The 23,428-nt window shown below is 41.0% G+C and overlaps 2 protein-coding genes and 2 long non-coding RNA genes across 7 annotated transcripts; 2 read left to right on the plus strand and 2 right to left on the minus strand.

Moving 5' to 3' along the window:
• Positions 1 to 224: 224 nt before the first annotated feature.
• LOC147798975 (ubiquitin-like protein 7) lies at positions 225 to 16,962 on the minus strand. 4 transcript variants are annotated; one of them, XM_087136610.1, is made up of 10 exons: positions 16,808 to 16,962; positions 9,691 to 9,810; positions 9,074 to 9,153; positions 8,894 to 8,978; positions 8,680 to 8,737; positions 7,789 to 7,898; positions 6,702 to 6,751; positions 3,472 to 3,582; positions 1,348 to 1,614; positions 225 to 876 (listed from the first exon to the last, which is right to left on the minus strand). In XM_087136610.1, the coding sequence occupies exons 1-10, from the start codon at positions 16,827 to 16,829 to the stop codon at positions 754 to 756; spliced, it is 1,026 nt and encodes a 341-aa protein (XP_086992736.1). In that variant the 5' UTR covers positions 16,830 to 16,962; the 3' UTR covers positions 225 to 753. The 4 variants fall into 4 exon arrangements, with proteins under 4 accessions (XP_086992736.1, XP_086992735.1, XP_086992734.1 ...); XM_087136609.1 differs by lacking the exon at positions 16,808 to 16,962 and adding an exon at positions 10,571 to 10,740 and having other exon boundaries at positions 1,284 to 1,614; XM_087136608.1 differs by lacking the exon at positions 16,808 to 16,962 and adding an exon at positions 10,571 to 10,739.
• Positions 11,074 to 15,287, plus strand: LOC110984701 (heat shock 70 kDa protein IV-like). Its single transcript, XM_022245124.2, has 2 exons — positions 11,074 to 11,435; positions 12,568 to 15,287. The coding sequence occupies exons 1-2, from the start codon at positions 11,254 to 11,256 to the stop codon at positions 14,297 to 14,299; spliced, it is 1,914 nt and encodes a 637-aa protein (XP_022100816.1). The 5' UTR covers positions 11,074 to 11,253; the 3' UTR covers positions 14,300 to 15,287.
• Positions 16,963 to 17,299: 337 nt separating the features above from the next.
• On the plus strand, positions 17,300 to 21,269 carry LOC147798976 (uncharacterized). Its single transcript, XR_015425189.1, has 3 exons — positions 17,300 to 17,452; positions 19,673 to 19,842; positions 20,618 to 21,269. It is a non-coding gene; the product is annotated as an uncharacterized LOC147798976 (long non-coding RNA).
• Positions 21,270 to 22,000: 731 nt separating this feature from the next.
• LOC147798977 (uncharacterized) lies at positions 22,001 to 23,422 on the minus strand. The gene is made up of 2 exons (XR_015425190.1): positions 23,245 to 23,422; positions 22,001 to 22,806 (listed from the first exon to the last, which is right to left on the minus strand). It is a non-coding gene; the product is annotated as an uncharacterized LOC147798977 (long non-coding RNA).
• Positions 23,423 to 23,428: the final 6 nt, after the last annotated feature.

A 23,428-nucleotide genomic window follows, 5' to 3' on the forward strand; every position in this document is an offset into this window, starting at 1 on the left:
TAAAGCTGGGAAAATAGAAGGAGATTATGGGATCGTCCAGACACCGACATCCTTTCACTGCATGAAAGACAAGTTATTCTGCCAATCAAACTGTGCCAGGCCTTTCTTAAGATCAGTAAGCAGGTGCATGAGAAGACCGGACCACTGAAATCAAGAGCAAATTTGAGGACTTGAGGCAAGTCTATCAATACTTATTTAAACAATGATGGCAACCAGCAACAAAGTTCAAGTACGATGAACTTTACTTCACCTAAATGCAGTGAACATAAGTCTTGCACATATTAAAAAACATTAAAGCATAAATAACATAAAAACTAGCCAAGTGAATTTGACATCATCTTAGCTCATGCAACGGTAAACAGCTTCCCAACTGAAACTTGCCGATATTACCTTCTCATCACACAACACAATGTAAACACAGCTTACTCATTCGATCATTCACTGCTTAGAATTGTCAGTACTTGACATCGAAATGGCAATCTCTCTCCCACTTTTTAATCTTTGTTATACTATGACAGTTTTGCTTATTGTTCACAATCTCCTTATAAAATTAATGGCAATTCCTAAAAAAAAATTAATAGAACATTCAGTAGGTGTAATTTGCTAACAAAATTCCTGGCTACTTGTTCCCTGAACCTGTTCCATGATATAAAAGATAACACTGCACAGCGCTGTTGAGCTTGTGTGATAAAACGCAATTTAGTGTTTCCAATACAAGACATTTACGACTAATAAAAGAAGTCCCTTGATGATTTACAGCCTTCCTTCAAAGATAAGCTCTAAGGCAGCTTGTACATTTCCACCAGTCACCTGGAGAGCCTGCAGAGAGACGGTATCGTCAGTGATGCCCATGCTACGAAGCTGCTGTAACTGGACCTGTGGGCGGAGAAAGGAAAGGAGGCAAATAGAGGCAGGGATCCAAAATTAAATGAATCATTTAAAAAAATGTAATGTTTGTCTTATCCGTCTTAAGCACAAACACCACCTCATTGGTTGAAAAGAGCCATATTGGTCAGGAGCGTTCATTTGTTGGTGTGTGGTCAGAAGAGTTCATTTTGTCCACCTGACTAAATGCATCCATTTCATAATCATTTGTGATTATGCGAGGTGCAGTTCCTACGTTGTACCAAAGTAGCTTTCATTACTAGGAAAATTGCATCGTCTCTTGGTCCAGCTCGGGGCTTACTAAAAGACTGATCATTCATTTTGGGCTACATAGCACATTACTACTCACACAATGTTGCTAAAGAGGTGGCATTATTACCCCTGCTTAACAAAATTACACACAATTGAAGCGGCAGCACATTTAGTCAATGTGTCGCTGGCATATCTGTTGCACTTCTTTACCTGAAGCTGCTGAGCAGACAGCGTGCCTCCATCAGAATGGTCAGGTGCCTGTCTGGAGGTGGTTGTTCTCGCTGTTGCTACCTGCTGGTGCTGCTGTAGAGCACGGGCTAAAAGGTCAGCCGTTATGAGGCTGCTTGATGACTGACCTCTGACCCTTGACCCCGAGGATGATCCCTGACCTTGACTGGATGTAGAAGTTGATGGCTGAGAGGTTGTGACTGCTTGGTTTTGGGGTCGGGGTGTTGCACTATAGGGCTGAAATGTGCCCTGGAAGGATACAGATGGGATTTTTACCTTAGACTGTAACCTAAGCAGCCGCAAAGTTCAACAACTCACACTGAATTCATCCTAAGCAGTGATGGTTAGTTTAGCTAAGTCAACTTTTCCAGAATGGCCTACTAATGATGGTCACTACACTGGTTAAAGGAACAAAACTCCTGTGTGCCCAGCTTACAATTAAGTGTCATGAATTTCAAAAAAGTCTGAATTTAAATTTTGAATAGGCTAAAATGTTGCACTGGCAATATTTTAAACCAACTGTATTGAAAAAAAAGGAATTATAAAAAATTGCCCAATCTGACAATGGAATGAAATTTCTCTTATGAGAGTTGTGCTGAATCAACATTTCTAGAGGTTTAGGATTTCAGTTTCCTTTCTTGCGGAGTTTTCTCCGATTTTTTCTTATTTAAGTTGTTTGAGCAAAATTTGACTCAAAATTGCTTACACTTGAACAACTCTGCAAAAGAGAGATGTACATTTCTATTATCTTGAAGGAAACTTGCTCTTAGTCTGGTAGTAGAGAAAAGGGTCTCGAAAAGGGTCATCAGTTCAAATGCACTGCTATTATAATCAGCCAGTTTAGTATTTCGGATAGGCCAGGTTATGTAACAACAAGACACACCTAACGTCAAACCAGCTTGAACTTGCTCAGTGCGTCTGAGTCAGAGTATGGTCATGTAAAATGCTTGCATCAGTTTTATGATAATTAACTTAATAGCTAAGCCAGTCTGAAGAGACAACTTTTTTTACGTAAATGTTCTATTCCTTGTATCCCCGTTGAGTACATCACAAACCAACTTCAGTATTCAAGGAAACATCATCTCTAGACATGACTCAAGTCTATACATCCCCACAAGAAGTTTAACTCTGATGGTTCCTGTTACCCATCTGCCTGAGTCAAGGTAGTCTTTCTAATATACTTTATAAAATTACATGTACTGATTTCACCTTGAAAACACAATTGCTCTCAAGACCAAATATGTTCTCACATAAATGTTCAGCCAACTGTTCCCCTTGAAATTGCCACAACAAAATTGCTGAAATCCGATTGCTGTGTCAATGCCACATCATGCTGAAGTTTTATCGGGGTCAGGTTACAAGACGGCCCTTCCCGTTCCTAAAATAAACCCACAGTAATTGTGCACTCTACTTAGGAAGGAAGGGAAAAATGCTTTGTACCAAGAGCAGTGTCCGAACGTCATGTCTGAAACCAAGACACTTGCACCATTGTAAGAGTTACGCCCACTTCCTACTTGGAGTCCTTGCCCCTCCCCTAAAGATTGTCTAGACAAGTTCTTAGGTTAGCTGAAGCACTGACAGCAATGATCAAGACTGAGATTAAGTATCAAATACGATGGAATTATATACTGATCTATTTGGAACAAAATGAGAATGAATTATTTGCTCATAACACCAATCTTCAGTTTAGCAACATTTTTACAAATGGAACAGTCCAATCTGACTTCCTTTGCTATATTTTTTCCTACTGTATGTATGCCACCCTTACTGTCTTAAGCTTTTAAAATCCTCCACAGGCAGAAAACACAAAACCACATCCTTTGTTAGAAAGCTTTCTGAGGGACTTGAAACTCTAAATTAGGTAACAGTGGCTTGGCTGTACCTCCTTCAAGCCTGACTAAAACCTTCTGATTGATTTGAAAGAACTACAAGGGTAAAACATGTAAGTATAAGCAAACTATTCTTTGCAAAAATGCACATTAATCTGAATTCAAGACGTTAACAAGATATAAAATTCTTTAAATACCAACAGCTGAAGTCTTTTCAGGAGGAAACAGGAGGTATTCATTCCTTTCAAACTAAACAAGAGAAAATGCTGAAGCTTACCTGAGTATTAAAAGCACCTGCACTGCTTCCTGCTGAACCTACACCGGCACCTGCAAGAGCAGCACTCAGCTGAGCTTGAGTGATGAGCTGTGGACGGCTTGAACTACGACCCTAGGATGATAGAGACAAGAGGATGCAACAAAGATGAACATCAGCAAAGGTAAATGATGGAACAGCATTCAGCTGGGTTTGAATGATGAGCTGTGGATGGCTTGAACTACGAACCTACGATGATAGAGACAAGAAGATGCAACAAAGATGAACATCAACAAAGGTAAATGATGGAACAGCATTCAGCTGGGTTTGAATGATGAGCTGTGGATGGCTTGAACTACGACCCTAGGATGATAGAGACAAGAGGATGCAACAAAGATGAACATCAGCAAAGGTAAATAATGGAACAGCATTCAGCTGGGTTTGAGTGATGAGCTGTGGACGGCTTGAACTATGACCCTAGGATGATAGAGACAAGAAGATGCAACAAAGATGAACATCAGCAAAGGTAAATAATGGAACAGCATTCAGCTGGGTTTGAATGATGAGCTGTGGATGGCTTGAACCATGACCCTAGGATGATAGAGACAAGAAGATGCAACAAAGATGAACATCAGACAAAGGTAAATAATGGAACAGCATTCAGCTGGGTTTGAGTGATGAGCTGTGGATGGCTTGAACTATGACCCTAGGATGATAGAGACAAGAGGATGCAACAAAGATGAACATCAGCAAAGGTAAATGTTGGAACAGCATTCAGCTGGGTTTGAGTGATGAGCTGTGGATGGCTTGAACTACGACCCTAGGATGATAGAGACAAGAGGATGCAACAAAGATGAACATCAGCAAAGGTAAATGATGGAACAGCATTCAGCTGGGTTTGAGTGATGAGCTGTGGATAGCTTGAACTACGACCCTAGGATGATAGAGACAAGAGGATGCAACAAAGATGAACATCAGCAAAGGTAAATGATGGAACAGCATTCAGCTGGGTTTGAATGATGAGCTGTGGACGGCTTGAACTATGACCCTAGGATGATAGAGACAAGAGGATGCAACAAAAATGAACATCAGACAAAGGTAAATAATGGAACAGCATTCAGCTGGGTTTGAATGATGAGCTGTGGATGGCTTGAACTATGACCCTAGGATGATAGAGACAAGAGGATGCAACAAAGATGAACATCAGCAAAGGTAAATGATGGAACAGCATTCAGCTGGGTTTGAGTGATGAGCTGTGGATGGCTTGAACTATGACCCTAGGATGATAGAGACAAGAGGATGCAACAAAGATGAACATCAGCAAAGGTAAATAATGGAACAGCATTCAGCTGGGTTTGAGTGATGAGCTGTGGACGGCTTGAACTATGACCCTAGGATGATAGAGACAAGAGGATGCAACAAAAATGAACATCAGGCAAAGCAAATGTTGGGATTTAGTGATTGGCTATTGATGACTTGAACTATGACCCCAAGATAAAGAAACCTGGGGAATGGTGTGAATGAATGTCAGCAAAACCAAGACAAATTTTGTGGAAAATATCTTTCATTTACAAGCGAAGCTTCTCTTCTTGAATTTAGTGAACTGATGTAGTCAACAAAGCAGTCATCATGGACTGAATTACAGAAAGAACTGGCATGCTACGGTAATGAGAAGGAGATTCTCTGATGTAGTCAACAAAGCAGTCATCATGAACTGAATAACAGAAAGAACTGGCATGCTACGGTCATGAGAAGGAGATTCTCTGATGTAGTCAACAAAGCAGTCATCATGGACTGAATTACTGAAAGAACTGGCATGCTACGGTCATGAGAAGGAGATTCTCTCCCCTATACCATACAAGACAGTGCCACGTGTTGATTAACTCACAGTGCAAATATATGCACACTGAATATCTAAAACCTCTGTGAGAAGGAACTTAACATTATGACATAGCTTGTAATGTGAAGTATAAATAACAACCAGTCTGGTATAATAGGTGCCAGACAAGGCAGTAATCAGATATCCCTGGTGAAGTAGAGGCAATTGACCCTATGTGGGAAGACATCAACTTTCAAAACCTTTCAAAACCTGATTCAACAGGAATTCAGCAGTAAAGAATCCATCGGACACAGCTTTCTACGGTGTCTGAAGTTCGTTGTATTGATCAGGGTTGTTAATGAACTTGAATTATTTTCAAGAATCATCATAATTATGAATCATCAGAAATGTCCTCCAGGAAATTAGGTATTAAGTACAGCAAGGCCATATATAACTGAATTGGCTATGGCTTGGTACCCAGAATTGCACATTCTCCCATGGAAGCCACTGGCTGCAGCTTTAGTCACTTCACATAGAGATGTGTGTTAGTCCTAGCCACAGCCACTTCACATAGAGATGTGTGTTAGTCCTAGCTACAGTCACTTCACATAGCGATGTGTGTTAGTCCTAGCCAAAGCCACTGCACACAGAGATGTGTGTTAGTCCTAGCCACAGTCACTTCACATAGAGATGTATGTTAGTCCTAGCCACGGTCACTAAACATAGAGATGCATGTTAGTCCTAGCCGCAGTCACTTTGCCACTGTCCTAGCTAGTCCTCGTGGCAGCTAATTCATTCCGACCCGACTTGTGCTTCACACTGGCTTCATGACATTGACCTCTGACCCACAGAAAAGTCAGCTGTCTGTCCAAATCACAGGAAGGGAGCAATCACTTTGACCTCATCCTAATTCTATTTGGTTTCAAGCACAGGATGCCTGCCTGGCATGATTAGATGCAATTAATTATATCCTGTCAGGCCACGGAATTTAAAATATGAGTTTAGAAGTTTTGCATAAGTTTTGAACGAAGGTGAGGTTTAGGTCACGCTTTTACTAAAGCCTGACGATATTACTTCTGACAACCTTGTCCCTTGTTATTTGTGAAGAAAACCATGGCACACAGTAGCTTTGATGAGCAGGCCTGAGATGGGAAACAACAATTCAGTCAGAATGGTGTCCGAGGGTTCTTTGGACAATCAGCTTTTTCTGAAAGCACATCTGATTCTGAACATAAGGCGATTCTTGATTGTATTTTAAAGTGCAGTTAAGGCCATCAATAAAACATGATAAAGAAGTAATGGTCAGTTCGTGAACGAATGATTAAAGTGGCAAAGCAACTGGGTGATAAAGTGATGTAATAAATACAGGTATTTGGGGATAATTTCAAAGGAAACATTCAATGACTTGAAAGGGTGATATGGAATGGTTACTTACATTGGAGGAAGTGTCCATTTCATCATCTGATAAATCAGGTTGAAGGGAGCCTGTAAAGGACAAACGAAAAAAAATACAACCTCTCAAAAATGACTTCTATATGATTAATTGACCATAATCTTACCCAAAGGCCGTTTCCTCGGAGCACTGCGCCTGGAATGCACAATTTGAAGTTGAAGATTCCTTTGGAAGATGGATTTAGTGCCAGTTTCATGTTGCTGTGTCTGAATCTTTAATGTCCATGCCTAGGTCCCACTCTAGGCCAAGCACTCTAAATACAGAAAGTTCTGGGAAGGCACCGACTGCTAACAGGAAATATTCATTTTGTTGGTAGCGATGTGACTGCAACCCTTGCCTTTCATAGTTGCTCGTGAACCAGGGATACACAGTTACTGCCAACGGAGCCTCCATTGCTAAGCAAATTGCACCCTCTCTTGGTCCAGCTTGGAGCCCATACTTGTATAAGAGGGTTAAACCACTTGCTGCTGGGGAACCCCGTTTCCAGCAGTATGGGTTTATATGCAGAGCTGGGGGTGCCCGAAATGAGACAAAAGAGCTGGTCTGTGTAACAAAAGACCCTACTCGGAACAAAAGACCTGCTGCTGGGAATTGCTATCATTTTTCGGCTTGCATTTTTCAAAGGGAATCCGGCACTGTTTTTAAACAGTATACCACTGTTTTGGGCATAGTGCACCCCCGGATTAGCACCGCACACAAAAGTGCTTCAGGGCCTCATTGATGAGCAACACAGCACCGCTGCACACTAATCCAGCCATGTTTGAAAAGACGCCACTTGCATTCCCTGGGGACAAAAGAAATTTTGCAACACCTCACACTTCTAGGCTCTCTTTACAGAGTGGCAGGCCTGGCTGAAATATTCAGGAGTCAATGAAGGTTACCTGTCAGCTCAGAGTAACCACCAAAGAGTTATTCGTGTGGGTGTAAACGTCCATTAAATGAAATGATGAATTTTTGAAGAATTTAAAAAACTGAAAATCTGCCGTATGTGTGCACTGCATTTTTGTTTTGTTCAAAGGCACCAATCTCGATGAATCCAGAGCATTCCCATCACTCCCTTGCCACTAACCCTGCTCAGCTTCCGCAGTTCTTGCTCGGTCAGTTTGTATGCCTTCTTCATTGACTGACGCTGCTATGTGCATGACAGCATGGCCAATAGCTGGGTGTGCACCAACAATCCTGACAAGAAATATGCAACATAAAACTATCATTGGGGCAAATTTTCACAGTCAGTAGATAATTTCATAAACCCCAACCATTCTAAAGATTTCAAAGTACTGAATAAGGCAATGAAGCACCAGTTTCAGTAGCTCCAAGAAAGGCATATAGAGGAAAGCTCACTGTCATTACATGTGAAGAGGAGGGAAGGATAGAGGAATGTTGTTTAACCACTTCCTGCCGTGGCCGGGGTCTCCGAACTCGGTCAAAGGGAACAAGGCCTTGAAACAAAAGGCCGTACTCGAAACAAAAGACCAGGCTGCTGAGAATTACAGACACTTTTTCACTCTCAAAAGTGGTGATAATCCAGTCTTGTTTTGAAACAGTATACCACGGTTTGGGGCATTTAGAGCGAGCGGATTACCACCGGAGCCACACAGCACCACTGCACGCTAATCTGGCCCATTTTGAAAAGAAGTCAGCAGCATACTGAGCCAGGTTCGTGAACAAAAGAAATTTATATAACACCGCACAATCTGGGCTCTTTTTACAAGGCTGCAGGCCTGGCTGAAATACTCAGGCATCAATAGATTTTGTCTGTCAGGCTAGAGGGGACACCAGACAGTCCTTCACGTGTTTGTAAGTGTCCAGTAAATGAAGATTGGAATTTTTTTAGAATTTTGAAAACAGAAAAAAATGATAAATATCCCGGCCCAGCATCATCAACATTGATAACTGCCCCGGCAGGAAGTGGTTGCGACAAAAACCTTACAATGACCATCAGTTTTCATATTGTTCTCACCTCCGCACATTATCAGCATCAGCAATCTGTATCAATAACTCTGGGTCTCGAAGCATTGCTGCAAAAGATTTGGGTTGAGGACATAAAGATAACTAATTTACCTCTTGATTTGGTTTGCGCAAAAAATAACATGTATATCGAGATTTTGAAGTCAATAAAAAATCCAAAAGGATTAAAAATGGTGTCAAAAACTGGAGCAGACTGGCAGACTTACACACTGCCGTGTGGTCTGATGCTAACCCAGGTGTCACTGCGATAATATTGTCAATGGTTTCAGTGCTTGTCAGGATCCTGTGCACCTGTATCACAAAATGCATTTTGGGAAAATAATTAGAAAGAATAAAATGATCTTCAGTTCAATAGATAATTAGAGCTCAGTTTTAGTCCTACTTACAGCTTGTCGGTGGGCGGGGTTTAGTAGAGCAGCATGAAGGGCGGTTATCAGGTGACGAATGGCGACATCATCCAGTGGTTCTGGAATATAAATGAATAGAGAGACTGAGTAAAAAGGAGGATGAAATGACCACCAATAATGTTTGATTAGAGAGGAAATCCTTTAGGTATTAGACTGTACACTGAAATTTAAAGTGAACACAAAAGCCAGGTCTGGATTACAACACCAAGGCAGAAATACCAGGGTTTTTTTTCAAAGTGCATCAACATGAACTATCATACGTCATTCTTCGAGGAGCCAAAATTGGGTTGAATAATACTCAGAGTAAAATTAGTGCCACGTTACCGGATCAATCAACACATTACAAAGGGTTACATTAGGTCAGATTTAGTCTGAAGTCAGGTCAGATTGAGGTCAGATCCATTTAGTTCATACAAAGGCCTCAAATGGGATTTCAGGGGAATGGCATTTAATTATCAGTGTGCTCCTGCAAGTTTCCAATGGGTGTTGCCTTGGACCTAGCTCTAGATGCAGCCTATTGTTGTTAAAACAATTCTACATCTGTTTTCACAATATTGATTTCTTGCGAAAATAAACTCCCGGTGGTATTTTCTAACCTGCTTGTGCGGTTGGTACTGGTTCTTTCTTCCTCAGTGCATGGACAGTGCATCCTGATTCTAATCCATAGAATTTCAAGCTGTCTGTGTCTCGTAAGAGTCGACCACAGTAAACCATCGCTATCAGATCAAGAAATATTAAGACAAGAGTCTGTCACAGTGTTACTTCATCCATCTGGTTCATTTTTGTTCAGTTAACTCAATATGTCCCTACGTATGTTACCTGTTACCACAAAATGAGCTAAAAGATTTCACTCACGTGATTCAGGTATTTTCAAGTCTTTTTGCCTTTATCCATTCAATCTAATGGGCTCACTCTCGCAGTCGCCATCTTTAAAATAAGGTCGTTGAACATTACGTCACTTGACCCCTAATCTTCTCGAAGACTGTTCCATGTCGAGACATTTAAACAGCTGCCAAAGTTTTGGAAGAGCCCATTTAGTACATGTAGTATCTTATCGCTCATTGCTTATCCCTGTATTATATATGTTTCGACATGGAACAGTCGCCGAGAAGATTAGGGGTTAAGTGACGTAATGTTCAATGACCTTATTTTAAAGATGGCGACTGTGAGAGCAAGCCCGTTAGATTGAACGGATAAAGGCGAAAAGACTGGAAAATACCTGAATAACGTGAGTGAAATCATTTGATAAATGGTTTTTAGAAAGCGGAAAGGTCAAGGATCATGTCTGTGTGCAAAAGAAATTGCGCCCACGATAATAAGTGGGTGCGCCGAAAATGTTCAGTACGCCGACACGAAATTGCGCATACGGATGTGTGGCTAAGGATGGATCGGGCGTGAGGGTCCGTGCATAGGCCTACATCTTAGGTCTATGAATGATCTTTTTAGACGTTACAACTTCGGAAGAAGTAATCTTACAAAGTTCAGATGACGGCAAACCGATGGCTGCGGACACTTTTTCTCGTAAGGAGCTTACTAATCCAGAAAAATCTATTTCGTCTAGTTGTGTTCGTCCACTTTTCTCAGAAAATTTCACACAGATACTTCCCGCACCATTCGCCATGTTGACAATAATTACGTTTGCCGGACGCCCTCTTTCGAGACATTCTGGAAATTTCTGTTCCAATTATTTTTTATATGACGTCATCACCTCCGGAGTAAAACATGAATATGCACGTTTCGTAACATGGTGCTTTCTCCAATATTATATTATAAATATGGTACAGAAGGTTTAGGTACCAAACTAGATTTCCGTTGTCAGTCAAAGTCCTATGCAAAGCACTTTCGAGAAAAATGGGCGGGACGTAATAGCCTTTATAATGAACTGCAGAAATTTCTGGACGGAATGAAAAGAATGCATTACGTTTATATCTTTGGAATCGAATTTACTCGAACTATTTTTGCTAGCATAAATTCGCGACAGCTGCAGTGCATCGTCAGATTTTCAAACGAGCCAGACAGCGACTTAGGATCAGTTCCTACATCGAAAAACGACACCCTCCACGAAGAGTGATTTTCCAAGACGAAAAAGGAGCGTCAACATTGCCAATCCAGAATCAGAACTTTGACATCGCAACTTAGTAAAGTAACCCACACTGAAGATGGCTAAGCCCAAAGCTATCGGGATTGACCTAGGCACGACTTACTCGTGTGTTGGAGTCTTTCAGAATGGCAAAGTGGAAATCATTGCCAACGATCAAGGCAACCGGACCACACCAAGTTATGTCGCCTTCACTGACACAGAGAGACTGATTGGAGATGCTGCTAAGAATCAAGTTGCTATGTAAGTACATCGATCTCTAATTTTATCTGGTGCAGTTACTGCAGATAGCGTGCAAACTCGATCAAAAAGCTGCTGAAATAATTTTGGTCACAAAATAGGCCTAGGCCCACCAGGATTTTGTGAAGTTAGATATTTACGCATATACAGTCCACTTTGTGTGTATTAAATCAGTCAGATGATGCAAGGGTGCGAAATAGATTATTTTAAGCACTTGAGTTTTTAAAGAAACGTATTTGAAATAATTACCACAAATTTGCATTCGATTTCTGAGTAATCCCTCATCATTTTTCATCTTATGATATGCAATATGCCGAATGCAGAGCGAGTCAAATATTGCACATTTTTGATTAATGTATTTAGACGGAGCCGATACCATGTCTCCGTCACGGACGACAGTCATCAGACTACGTGCTCGTATGCACGGTCGATCTATGTGCATTATCCCTTTAAGGCGATAATCGACTTAATTTCAGTCATTTTCTTGAAGCAGTACCTTGGCAGACTGACAAGACACATGTTTTTGATCGTATTGTCAGATCTAACACCATGACCGCATTGAGCCTTCCACACTATTGCCAATATAAAATGGCTAAAATAACACCGTTAAGAAACTAAAGATTTGTAAATGATTCATTGCGATTTCTTTTTTAACAGACTTTTTCGGATAAGTTTAATTTTGTAATCAAGGAGACCGGACAGCAAATCATATTGAATGAATTTTTCAAATTACTTAATCTTGAATAGAATCCCAAACAGATTGTATTGTTATTTCTGACCATAAATTATTTTACTGCTTGACTAGCGATGAAAACAAAAAGGTTTCTTTCAGTCATGGAAGTTTACGTTTAGCAAGATTCCAATTTAGCATTTGAAAAAGTATTAAAAAGTTACTTACTTCTGTACAAATCCTTCCAAAAGCGAGAAAAATTGTACGAAAATATTGGGTTCTTATTGTACATTATAAATAAGAAATAATCCAGCATAGAATTTTGTATAACAAGTACTAAGCTTTCATATAGTGTATCTTATGTTTCTAGGCCAGGCTGGCTTAGTTTTATTAACAAAAATACTTGGCAAAATTGTAACGTAAAACTTTTCATTTTGTTTTTCTTTTCCTTTTTTTTGTCGTCAGGAACCCAAAGAACACAATCTTTGACGCCAAACGTCTGATCGGACGAAAGTTTAATGATCAGTCAGTTCAAGCCGACATGAAGCTTTGGCCATTCACCGTGATCAACAAAGGCGGCAAACCAATGGTCGAAGCAGAGTACATGGGAGAGAAGAAGCAATTCGCCCCCGAGGAAGTTAGCTCAATGGTCCTGACCAAGATGAAGGAGGTAGCTGAAGCTTACCTGGGTCAGAAGGTCAAAGATGCAGTGGTGACCGTGCCTGCTTACTTCAATGACTCCCAGAGACAGGCTACCAAGGATGCTGGGGTCATCGCTGGCCTGAATGTCCTCAGGATCATCAATGAGCCCACTGCAGCTGCCCTGGCCTACGGACTGGACAAGAAACTCAAAGGAGAACAGAACATCCTCATCTTTGACATGGGAGGCGGCACCTTCGATGTGTCCATCCTCACCATCGACGATGGTGTCTTCGAGGTGAAAGCTACTGCTGGAGATACCCATCTTGGCGGAGAAGACTTTGACAATCTCCTGGTGGCACATCTGGCTGCTGAATTCAAGAGGAAGAACAAGAAAGACATGTCCAACAACCCCAGGGCCCTGCGCCGTCTGCGTACGGCCGCTGAACGAGCCAAGCGCACGCTGTCCAGCAGCACGACAGCCAACATCGAGGTGGACTCTCTCTTTGAGGGGATTGACTTCTATACCAGCGTCAGCAGGGCCCGGTTTGAGGAACTGTGCTCTTCGCTATTCAGAAAGGCTCTTGGACCCGTTGAGCAAGCTCTGGTGGATGCCAAACTAGATAAGAACAAGATTGATCAGGTTGTGCTGGTAGGAGGCTCCACTCGAATCCCCAAGATCCAGAAGATGCTGCAGGACTTCCTGAACGGGAAGGAACTGAACAAATCCATCAATCCTGACGAGGCTGTAGCCTACGGGGCTGCCGTCCAAGCTGCCATCCTGACAGGAGATCAGAGTGATGAAGTCAAAGACATTCTCCTGGTAGACGTGGCACCCCTCTCTCTTGGCATCGAGACTGCCGGTGGTGTCATGACCAAGCTTGTGGAACGCAACACTCGCATCCCAACCAAAGCATCCAAGACCTTCAGCACGTACTCTGACAACCAGTCCGCAGTCACCATCCAGGTCTTTGAAGGAGAGCGACCCATGACGCAGCACAATAACCTCCTAGGTACCTTTGAACTTTCCGGAATTCCTCCTGCACCACGCGGTGTGCCACAGATCGATGTGTCCTTCGACATTGATGCTAACGGCATTCTGAATGTGTCTGCTCAAGACAAGAGTACAGGCAAGTCCAGCAGTATCACCATCAAGAACGAGAAAGGGCGCCTGAGCCAAGCTGAGATCGACCGTATGCTGGCAGACGCCGAGAAGTACAAGGCAGAGGACGAAGCACAAAGAGACCGCATCACTGCAAGGAACGGCCTGGAGTCGTTCGCTTACAGCCTAAAGCAAGCCGTAGATGAAGTCCCAGAGGGAAAACTGACCGATGACGACAAGAAGACGGTACGGGATGCCGTCAAAGAGACCCTGGACTGGATGGAGAGAAACACTCTTGCTGAGAAGGATGAGATCACTCATCAACAGGAAGAACTTTCTAGGAAATGCTCTCCCATCATGACTAAGATTCATGGAGGAGGTAGACAGGCAGGTAGCCAGTTCCAAGGCGGGCCTTCAGGAGCAAGCCAAGGACCTACAGTTGAGGAGGTCGACTAAATAGGAACTTTTAATTGCTGATTAATTAGATGTAAATGAATGCAAGCAGTTTGATACAAGAGTCAAAGCAGGAATCGCAGTTATACTTAGAAGGTGACATTATTGTAAACACTTACCTAACTTATGAAAGTGATTGCGAATGACCACAAAGATAATTTAATTGTACACACACTAACAATAGTCACAGCATTACGTGGAGCTTGAATGCAAGTGTAAAATAAAACAAATAGAGAAGACCAAAATCTGCGCTTTGTTAGAAGTTAAAAGGATTTGTGGCTGATTAAATATTCTTTAAAAGGTTAGTAGAAACAACAACTTTAAGTGCACGCATGTTCTGTTGAAAGCTCCAGCCGTTAATACCGAACTGCATACTAATTAATCATAAATTAATATCGGAGACTGTATTTTGCACTTTTGTGTACATGTAGATTATCGGACGTACAAAAAAATAAAAGATGCACTAACTTCATCAAGTTTGCTTTGAAGCAAGAGTGTAAGATTAGAATGTGTGGAATGTCATTTTCATCAACATTCATTTCATTTAATAATATCTTTATAATACACTTTCAAAAGTGATACACTTTGATTTTAGAATTTCATGTGATACTGTATTTCATGTAATATGCACTTGTTGAAAGACAATCAAAGTTAAGGTTTATAATGATGCCAAAAATACAGAGTTAGAATTCGTTTAAGCAAGTGAAAAAAAATTAATCAGATGTAATTTTTTAAAAACTTAGCAGAAACAATTGAAAAGAAACAACAATATTTACCGTGACGGTAAAACTGTTTAAAAGTTTTAATTTGTATGTATTGTTCAGAACTATTTATTTTATGTGTTTTGTTGTTAATGCTTGCAAACCTCAAACTGTTTTGTGAATTCAAAAAAGGTGTTCACGTGTAGTCTTTTGATTTGCAGAATTTACAGCAGCAGTTGATCAGAAAAGGTTATTTTTTAATAAAGATGGATTTTGTTGTTGAACGGCAACCATTTCTGTTGATGTCTCTTTTGATACATGAACTGTAACATTGACTCTGATAATTCTCCGTTATTCAGTAAATCACATAGAATGGGTAACACTCTACACCTAAGAACCACACAGTAAAGTCAAGCACCATTGGCACGTGGAGGGTATACGCGGTGTTGGCGGATAAGAGATGAAAAACATCATACCTCTGAAAAGTGCACTGTTAAAGGGTCAGACGTTTTGAAATAAAAACTACAATTTTCTTTGATAGAAGTTAGTCATTCCGGCAAACTCACATACATTTTCCGATTGCGGAAATATTGGCACAAGAGGGGTATTGGAAACAAAATTAGGGTTGTGGGCAAAAATCCCCCGTAAGGATGGGGATTATCCCTTCCACCAGTTTTTAGACAGGGATGTCACTGTTAGATTAAATTAAGTAACTTGTTTTAGATGAGATGGACGGATAACAGGAAAAAATACGGTGCTATGCTTGTCATAATTTGGATCACTGTTTTTAATAATCTGAATTCCTTTCAGCCGGGAACACCTCTCTAGATAACTTTTTCTTGTGATTGAACAGGGTTTCACAGGAATAGTGACACACGAGACAAAAATTATGAAAGTCTGTTCAAGCACAAGCAACCAATGCTTGTCCCTGCGACAATGAATGACTAATACAATTATACAGTTGCTATGAAAGCGTATTTTTTTAAAGATGAAGTAAGGGACCTTAAAGACCATGAAATGCGCAGAGATTGAAATTGAATGGTTCTTTTCTATCATTAAATGACAATCGTTACGGTATTTCAATTTCATCTTAAGTTGAGTGCCCCAGGCGCCATACTGTATAAAACTTGGCGAAATGGCTGCAACGAGTATTTACATATAATGTGGGCATAGGCTTTGATCCCTTCGGGGCGTGGGGGGGGGCTGGCCGGAGTGGTAAAAAAGTCAGCATCCCTGAGGACCAGCCAGTCTGGACTCTGTGCTGTGAAAAGATGATGGTGCTTTCCCAATCAGTGACACTTCGTCTCGGGTGACTTGCAATAACTCCTGGTTGGAGTATGTGAAATCTGGCCTTTCAGGCCAATGTCCGAGAGTTGGATGATCGGACATAGGAACGAGACCAATCATTAATTTTGGTTTATTTGTCGGTTGACTGGTGGTGCAAGTAGAGGACTGTTTTTCAAATCTTCTTAATGGGAGGGGAAATTCTCTTCCATTCACCTCCGATTGAGGCAGTTTTAAAAATTTACTAAACGACGTTATACTAATGTTACAGATTGCTGAAGAAACTTGGCGTTCAACACGCCCCTAACAGGCTGCACAACTGGACGTTTAATTGCAACGGTGTAAAAAAATCAGACTCTCATTACCAATGAGTTTCCACAATATCAGGCAAAAACACAAAAATGTAGGTCGATATGACTAAGCCTTGTATCTCATATGTAAATCCATACTACAAACATACATTATTGGTAGCGTGGCTAACAGGGCCCAAGTTGTCAGTATTATGATCGAGAGCTATAACACTTACCGTGGACCGCTAAACACCGCATGATTGTTTGACTGGAAATCTGATTTTGCCAGACAAATGTTCCATTTCACATGAAAAGTGTTTAAGAGTTCCAAATCTCAGTTTCGGCTCCAGGCATCTCAGCTTTCTCCCCAGCCGGCCCGGCGCGGCCCGCTTCACTGAGTTTTAGATACATGTACATGTAATTTGGAGGTGTATTTTTCAGTACAGTAACACGAGATCAAGATGTTTTGTTATTGACCCAGAGATAGAATTGTTTTCATTTATTTCGAACATAAACTAGAAACAGTTTCGATGTAAGACACGAGGCCTGAACGGAGACGGAGTCAAGATTTCTCGCGATGGATTAAAACGGAATAAAACGGCGTTCTATGAAGAAAATTCGAGAAAGGTTGGACAAAACCATAGAGGGCGTCCTCCTTTTGCAAACGCTGTAGGCTGGTGCACTTACCAATAGTTGTGATGTATATGGCTTCTTCGGTATGGCTAATGGGTACCGCGCTACACCGGCAACTGACCTTAATCGTACAAAATCCCGACTTCAGTCACTCCGCGCAGGAGGAAATATTTCATCAAAATGGGTTTAATTCCAGGAGCTGTTTCAAAATTTATTGGCCCTAGGTATATTGAGCTGTCAAGGAACTGGTGAGTTGTGTTTTTCTGTTACCAGGTTACACATTTTGTTGAAAGCAAGAAAGCAGACTCGGTGTAAATGTCGGCTTGCTTTGACGCGTGGCATACATGTACGCCGTGTGTGCACGGACCAGGACACGTACATGTACATGTATCGACGGAATCAGGTCAAATCGTACCCGGGACAACTCGTACCCAGGCCACCTTGTCCCCCCAAACTCCCGCCCAAGTCAACTCGATCGTACCCAGGTCATCTCGTTCCCTGGACCATTCGTACCCAGGACAACTTGTGTACTCCGCACGTTAGAACAGCACTGCAGCCGAACTGCAGTTCGGATGTTCGGATGTAAAAAGTACGTGGTGAGATTTCGCTAATAATCAACCAAGAACATGCAACATACAGCATTTTCACTGCACAACAATTCTAAATTGTCAATACATAGAACTTGAGCTCGATCAAAAGCAACTCCGGAAGGAAAACTGAAAACCAGACGGGCCGCGCTGGTGCAGCGCTAGCGCTCTGGGGGCGTGACAAGATTTGGTTCGCGCAGTGGCCCAACGTACAAAGATTTTTCTAAAGTGAAGGAGAGGATTATATAACGTAAACTAAAATTAATTAAAACGTTTAGTTTTTGCAAGCAAAGCAGTTATTGGTAGGATTATCCACTGATGACAATAATGTATGCAAGGTACGAATTGACTCAGGCATGAGTTGACTGGGGTACGAGTTGACAGGGGCACAAGTTGCTCTCGGATAATTCTGGCCAGAATTCTGATTTGCACTTTGACATTTTGGAACGGTAGCAGGAAAAAAATGATGCATAGTCTAAGGCGATATATATCACTCACTGTGACGAGTGATCCCAAATCCTGTTTTCATACTCAACAGTCATACATGTATAAACTCTTGCATCTCATGTCTGTTTAATCAAAATGACTTTCAAAGTTGCGTTTTTTAAAAACTGGCCAAAAACTGAACGCATATTGTTTCCTAGTTTTGGATCATGCATTATAAAGTGTCACCACTTTCGTCGATCCTGTACGTCCAAATTAAAAGTTTAAAATTTGAAACTGATTTTGTGGTAACCGTGGTATCTCTATCACACAAGGTGGACGGTGACCACATTTCACTGGAATTTGAGGATGTTTGTAGGTCTGCAATCTGACCGAATAATTTCGCTATCTTGAACTGGGAAAACGACTGTATTATGTAAAGAGATCTCACTGGTGGAGTTGTCTCTCTGTCAGAGTTGAGTTGTCCTAACGCACGACTTAGCAAGCGGTCGAGTTGTCTCAACGGTTGAGTTGCCCAAAGTCGAGTTGGCAAACGGTCAAGTTGTCCGACATCCAGTCAAAAGTTACAGAAAGCATGGCAAGGCTAAGGAGATAAGTGATGTGGGGGCGTTGCGGACGTTGAACCCCAGTTGCAATTCTGGAGGTAGCCAGTCCATGGTTTTGGTTACTGGAGAAAGAATGGTGTCTGCAGCTGTCACTGAAGTGTATTTGTTATGTAGTCCGGGCAGTTATGAACATTTACTTAATCAATTGAATTTCTGTACATAGTACATGTACATAGGCCCTACACTAAATTTGCTCATTGTGTGTATGGGGGGCCTTTTATTGGACCTATTTTCAATGAAAAGCCACTGTTTAGGCATAATTATGATTTATGAAAGACATGGCACAGAACACTACATGTGGAAAGAATTCCAAATCTAGCAACTGCGTTTCTCACGTTTGACTAAAACAGGGAGTTTTAAACGCTTCCAGTGTGCAAAACCCATCATCACAAAATATCTCCCTATTGTAAAGTAAATCAGTGAAGACAGTTTGATTGAGGTGCCTATTCGTACATCTGACTTGACCAGCCATTTGACCTAGCACACTTGAGTATGAGTACTTGAGTACTAGCACAAGTTGAGTATTCAAGTCATAGATTTGAGTAAGCTTGTGAATTTTTTGGGCTATTGGACAACATGGAAGAGCAAGGATGCAGTGTTATAAATATGGCCTGGTGAAAGGGCAAAAGGCATCATTGAAAATTCACATATCCCTGTAACATAGGCATCTTCAAAATTAGCTCTTGAAATGTCATGTTGATCCGTTGTGCCTCTGTTGGGCACAGCTTATCGTAACTCAATTCAAAGCAAAATTTAAAAAAAAAAAAGAATCAGCATCCTGTCTATATTTTGAAAGTGTTGTATGCTAATCATACTTCTTGTTTATTTCCAGGAAAAGAACGGCAGGTATATGGGGTGGAGTGCTAGGTGTCACTTTCCTCTTTGCCACGGATTGGCAAGTCATCATGGGATATGTACCGTTTGTCCGAGGAAAATACAAGACAGAGGATTAATGTGGACTTACTGTGTGATGACAGTTTACTAGGAATTAATTTGTTTTAGGTAAGGACTCAAGGTCTACATTTTAATTCCTTCTTAGTCTCTTGCTGTTGTCCATCTTTGACTAGTACAGTCGACTCTCGTTATAAAGAACACTTTTATAACAAAATACTTTTATAAGGAACAAATTCTGAGAATCCTACTTTCTTGAATTCTTATGTTTTTCTTTGCTTTTCCACTCCTCTTATAACAAAGTTCGGGTTATAACAAAGTCATTTGTGTGGTCCTTGTAACTTTGTTATAACAAAGTTACAAGGACCAGACAAATGACTTTGTTATAACCCGAACTTTGTTGACTGTTGACAAGAGTTGACTGTATTTTGGTAATGGGCTACTTTTGTGGTCTTGTAAACAAAAAGGTTCGTATAAACGTGGTGGATACCCATTCAGAAATGAAATACTCAGGAACACTGAGGTCCTTAAACAAAGGTCTTCCCCTTGCTGTTGTTGAGCATAATTAGTCAGTCTGTGCATTTGCTCGATCTTTGTGCGATCAGTTTATCTTATAGCAGTATTTTTTTATACTTCTGAGTTTCGCCACTTGCTTTTTTTTTTTCAAAGACAGAAAATAAAGGGAAGTAGAGATTTCACACAGGATTGACCAGAGGCTTGAGAGCAATTGTGCATCAAGCACTGTTGTTTTGCTTTAATGTTATGGTGCACATTGCCAAGAGAATCATAGTCCAAAAGTTGAATGTTTTTCTGGTTAATGTTTGCTTTTCTCTCTCCCAAACCCTTGTAATGTTATTTATTCCATTCCCTGTTTGTTTCTTTTCAGAGATTTTGCCATATTTGGATGAAGTTACCAGATTGACATGCTCGTGTTTGGAAATTTACCTTCCACGTCATGACCACTGAACCTTCATATCTTCAACCGTGGATCTTCAGCTGCTGTGCTTACTGTCACAAATGCATGGATGCGATGTTAGATATTTTCATGGATGCTAGCCGACAGCATGTCAAATTCTACAAGATAGGATACTTCATATTGTAACTGGACACTTGGCAAAAAACTTAACAGATACACCATGTATCACATCATCTTTGCAGATTCGTTTTGTAGTGCTAACATAGGTCGGAGTTCAGAGGTTACCAAGGAATTGCATGACACCATCAAATGCTTCTTGCAGTGTTTGAGAAGCATGTTTTCAGTAGATGTACTTTTAGAGGGGTCTCTGATGAAAATTCTCAGCTTCATTTGGGGTTTGTTTATTTCTTCCAAAACATGACTTTCTTTGAAAACATGATCTTTTCTTTGAAGAAAATTTCAGATAAAAACCACATGGTTCTTGTTTTACTTAATCAGAACTGATTTCTTCAACATATTTATATTTCATGGCATGTATAAATGTTCTCCAACTGCAAGTTTTACACTGCTGTGTGTTAATGTTGAGTTGATATGAGATTAAAACTTTTGAATTGAATCAGTAGACAGCAGTCTGTTTTTTTTATTTCACAACAAAAAGTAATTCTGATGGGATACATACAAGCACCATGAATATCTTCACAGAACTTTTTAGTTTAGTAATTTGTAAACTGAACGGAAGAAAGTGCCAGGAAAATGTAGCACAGCTGCAAACATGCATAGGTTCAGAATGTTTAGCCACAGAGCGTGGAAAATCGCTCTATTGCTTGTTGAAGTGGTGATTGTAAAATTATGAACAGGCTTGGGACTATCATTGCTTTATGGTCGTCCTCTTTCTTACAGTGTGAAATAAACTTGGTCAGAATTTGCCCTATCAAACTGAAAGCTTGCAGTGCTAAACATGACCACGGCATCATATCTGCCATATTTATACCCTGCGATAACCACAATGTACTCCTGAAACTACAAAGCGACAGCAGGCAACCTAGACCCTTCCCGTTCCTTAAAAAAGTTCACAATACAAGATACTTTCAAAATTTGAACCGAGATGCTTTTTAAAAACTTGGAATAGTTGGATTTGATCGAGACCGGAGGTGTATTAAAGTCTGTGTTGGAAACTGAGGGATGGGGAAAGGTGGGGGATGACTTGCCCAGCCATGGAAATTTAAAGGGGGGGGGCACCATATACACCCGATTCATGCAGAGTCTTACATCAGAATGTCACATTCATGGCTTTTTAAAATTGCTTTCGCTTTTTAGTGGTATTGCAAATATTTTAGTCTGGAAACCCTGAAATTTCTTCACAATCCGCTTTAATTTTTTTGCTCATTTAAAAAAAGTGTGTGTGTGTGTGGGGATGATTCAATAGCCCATCCCCATAAGTAGGGGATATATACCCCCATCTACCTGGGATTATAAATATACCAAGGATAAAGATCCTTCCCTCGACAGTCCAGTTGAATCCACATTTAAAATAAGTTGTGTACATGCACTAAAAGACTACACCATAATTAATAAGATGTCTGCAGATCCCTGATATTTGTATGTCTCTGATTATATTTGTACAAAATGCCTAGTATTTCCCTAGAAATGGTCTTGAGCTAACTTCAAAGATTCATATGCAACATCATCCTGACCAACAACTGTCCCTCAAGGCTTGGTAGACAAACAAAGTCTGGTGAAATGGGAATTGCACCTCCAAAAGCCAGCTTACTGGTAATATGTAACAGTTTGGCAACAGACGCAATCCTGTTGAGAACAGTTTCACAAGCTGGAGTGGAGGCTTTGAGTTCAGAAAGCTCTAAATTGCAGTATATAGATTCACAATCTATTTTTCCTGGCCTGGCTGAGGTATCATGTGTGCTCCTGCTCTGTGTTAGAGACACTTGTAAGCACCGTCTTCCCCTCGGCAGCTCCCAATTCGTTGGTGTTGTTTTCCTCGTTGCTTTGTTCTTTTTCCTGCTTCAAGTATTTCTGCAACATCGGTTTGTAGATGTACAGTCCTGCGACACTGCCAACAATGGTTGCTATGGCAATGTGAGGAAATGGTATCCTAGGAATCCTCAGAACCATGTTTGTGATTAGGGCTGGTGACGATCTTCCTGAAATTAGAAAAGTTTAATCCAAACTGTTAGCATACTTGGCATCACACCCTTTCAAGAAAGGATCAGCAAAGAAGTGATTATATAAACTAAATGTAAATACCATTTAGGTCTAGTACTAGTACAAGGTTAGTTGCCCCCTAGCAAGGGTAAGTCCATCCCGATTTCATGAGCACTAGGGATGGAGTAAATCTTGCCAAGCTTGTTCAAGCTTAGTAATATCTTAGTCCCAGGGAAGGATCCTACGAATCACCCGACCATGTCCAAATGCAAAAGAGTCTCTGACTAGTTTAAAATTACGCTACCCCCCAGAACTGTGCAGTGGGGTTCATTACCCGCGCTAGTTTACAATCTCCAAACATCAAACCAATGGTAGGTCAACAAAATTATTCGACTTTGAAATGAACAAACGGAAGTCAGTTTTCGAGAAAGACTTACCAAAATAAAAAAGAGTGTTGAAAAAGGAGCCGTCTGCAAAGTAAGATCACATACTTGTGCATGCAGCCCCATGTAATGCACACGTACACGTACAGAATATATAATGTACTCGAGGGCCGGCCGGCCGGCCGCTACTTTTACTCGGCCAATGCGCTAGCATGTTGACGCCCAGTTCCCAGACTCC

This window comes from Acanthaster planci, linkage group LG05 (genome assembly GCF_054643075.1).
Source record: "Acanthaster planci isolate LZ-2023a linkage group LG05, COTS_SCS, whole genome shotgun sequence".
NCBI classification, from domain to species: Eukaryota; Metazoa; Echinodermata; class Asteroidea; order Valvatida; family Acanthasteridae; genus Acanthaster; species Acanthaster planci.

Excerpts from the sequence above, each read along its gene's own strand:
- LOC147798975 (XM_087136608.1), bottom strand. The coding sequence starts at position 10,715 with ATGGCGAATGGTGCGGGAAGTATCTGTGTGAAATTTTCTGAGAAAAGT. Across the intron at positions 7,899-8,679 it reads GATGCTGATAATGTGCGGAG|GATTGTTGGTGCACACCCAG; the intron begins GTGAGAACAATA and ends ATTTCTTGTCAG. Across the intron at positions 3,583-6,701 it reads AAATGGACACTTCCTCCAAT|GGTCGTAGTTCAAGCCGTCC; the intron begins GTAAGTAACCAT and ends CTATCATCCTAG.
- LOC110984701 (XM_022245124.2), top strand. The coding sequence starts at position 11,254 with ATGGCTAAGCCCAAAGCTATCGGGATTGACCTAGGCACGACTTACTCG. Across the intron at positions 11,436-12,567 it reads GCTAAGAATCAAGTTGCTAT|GAACCCAAAGAACACAATCT; the intron begins GTAAGTACATCG and ends TTTTGTCGTCAG.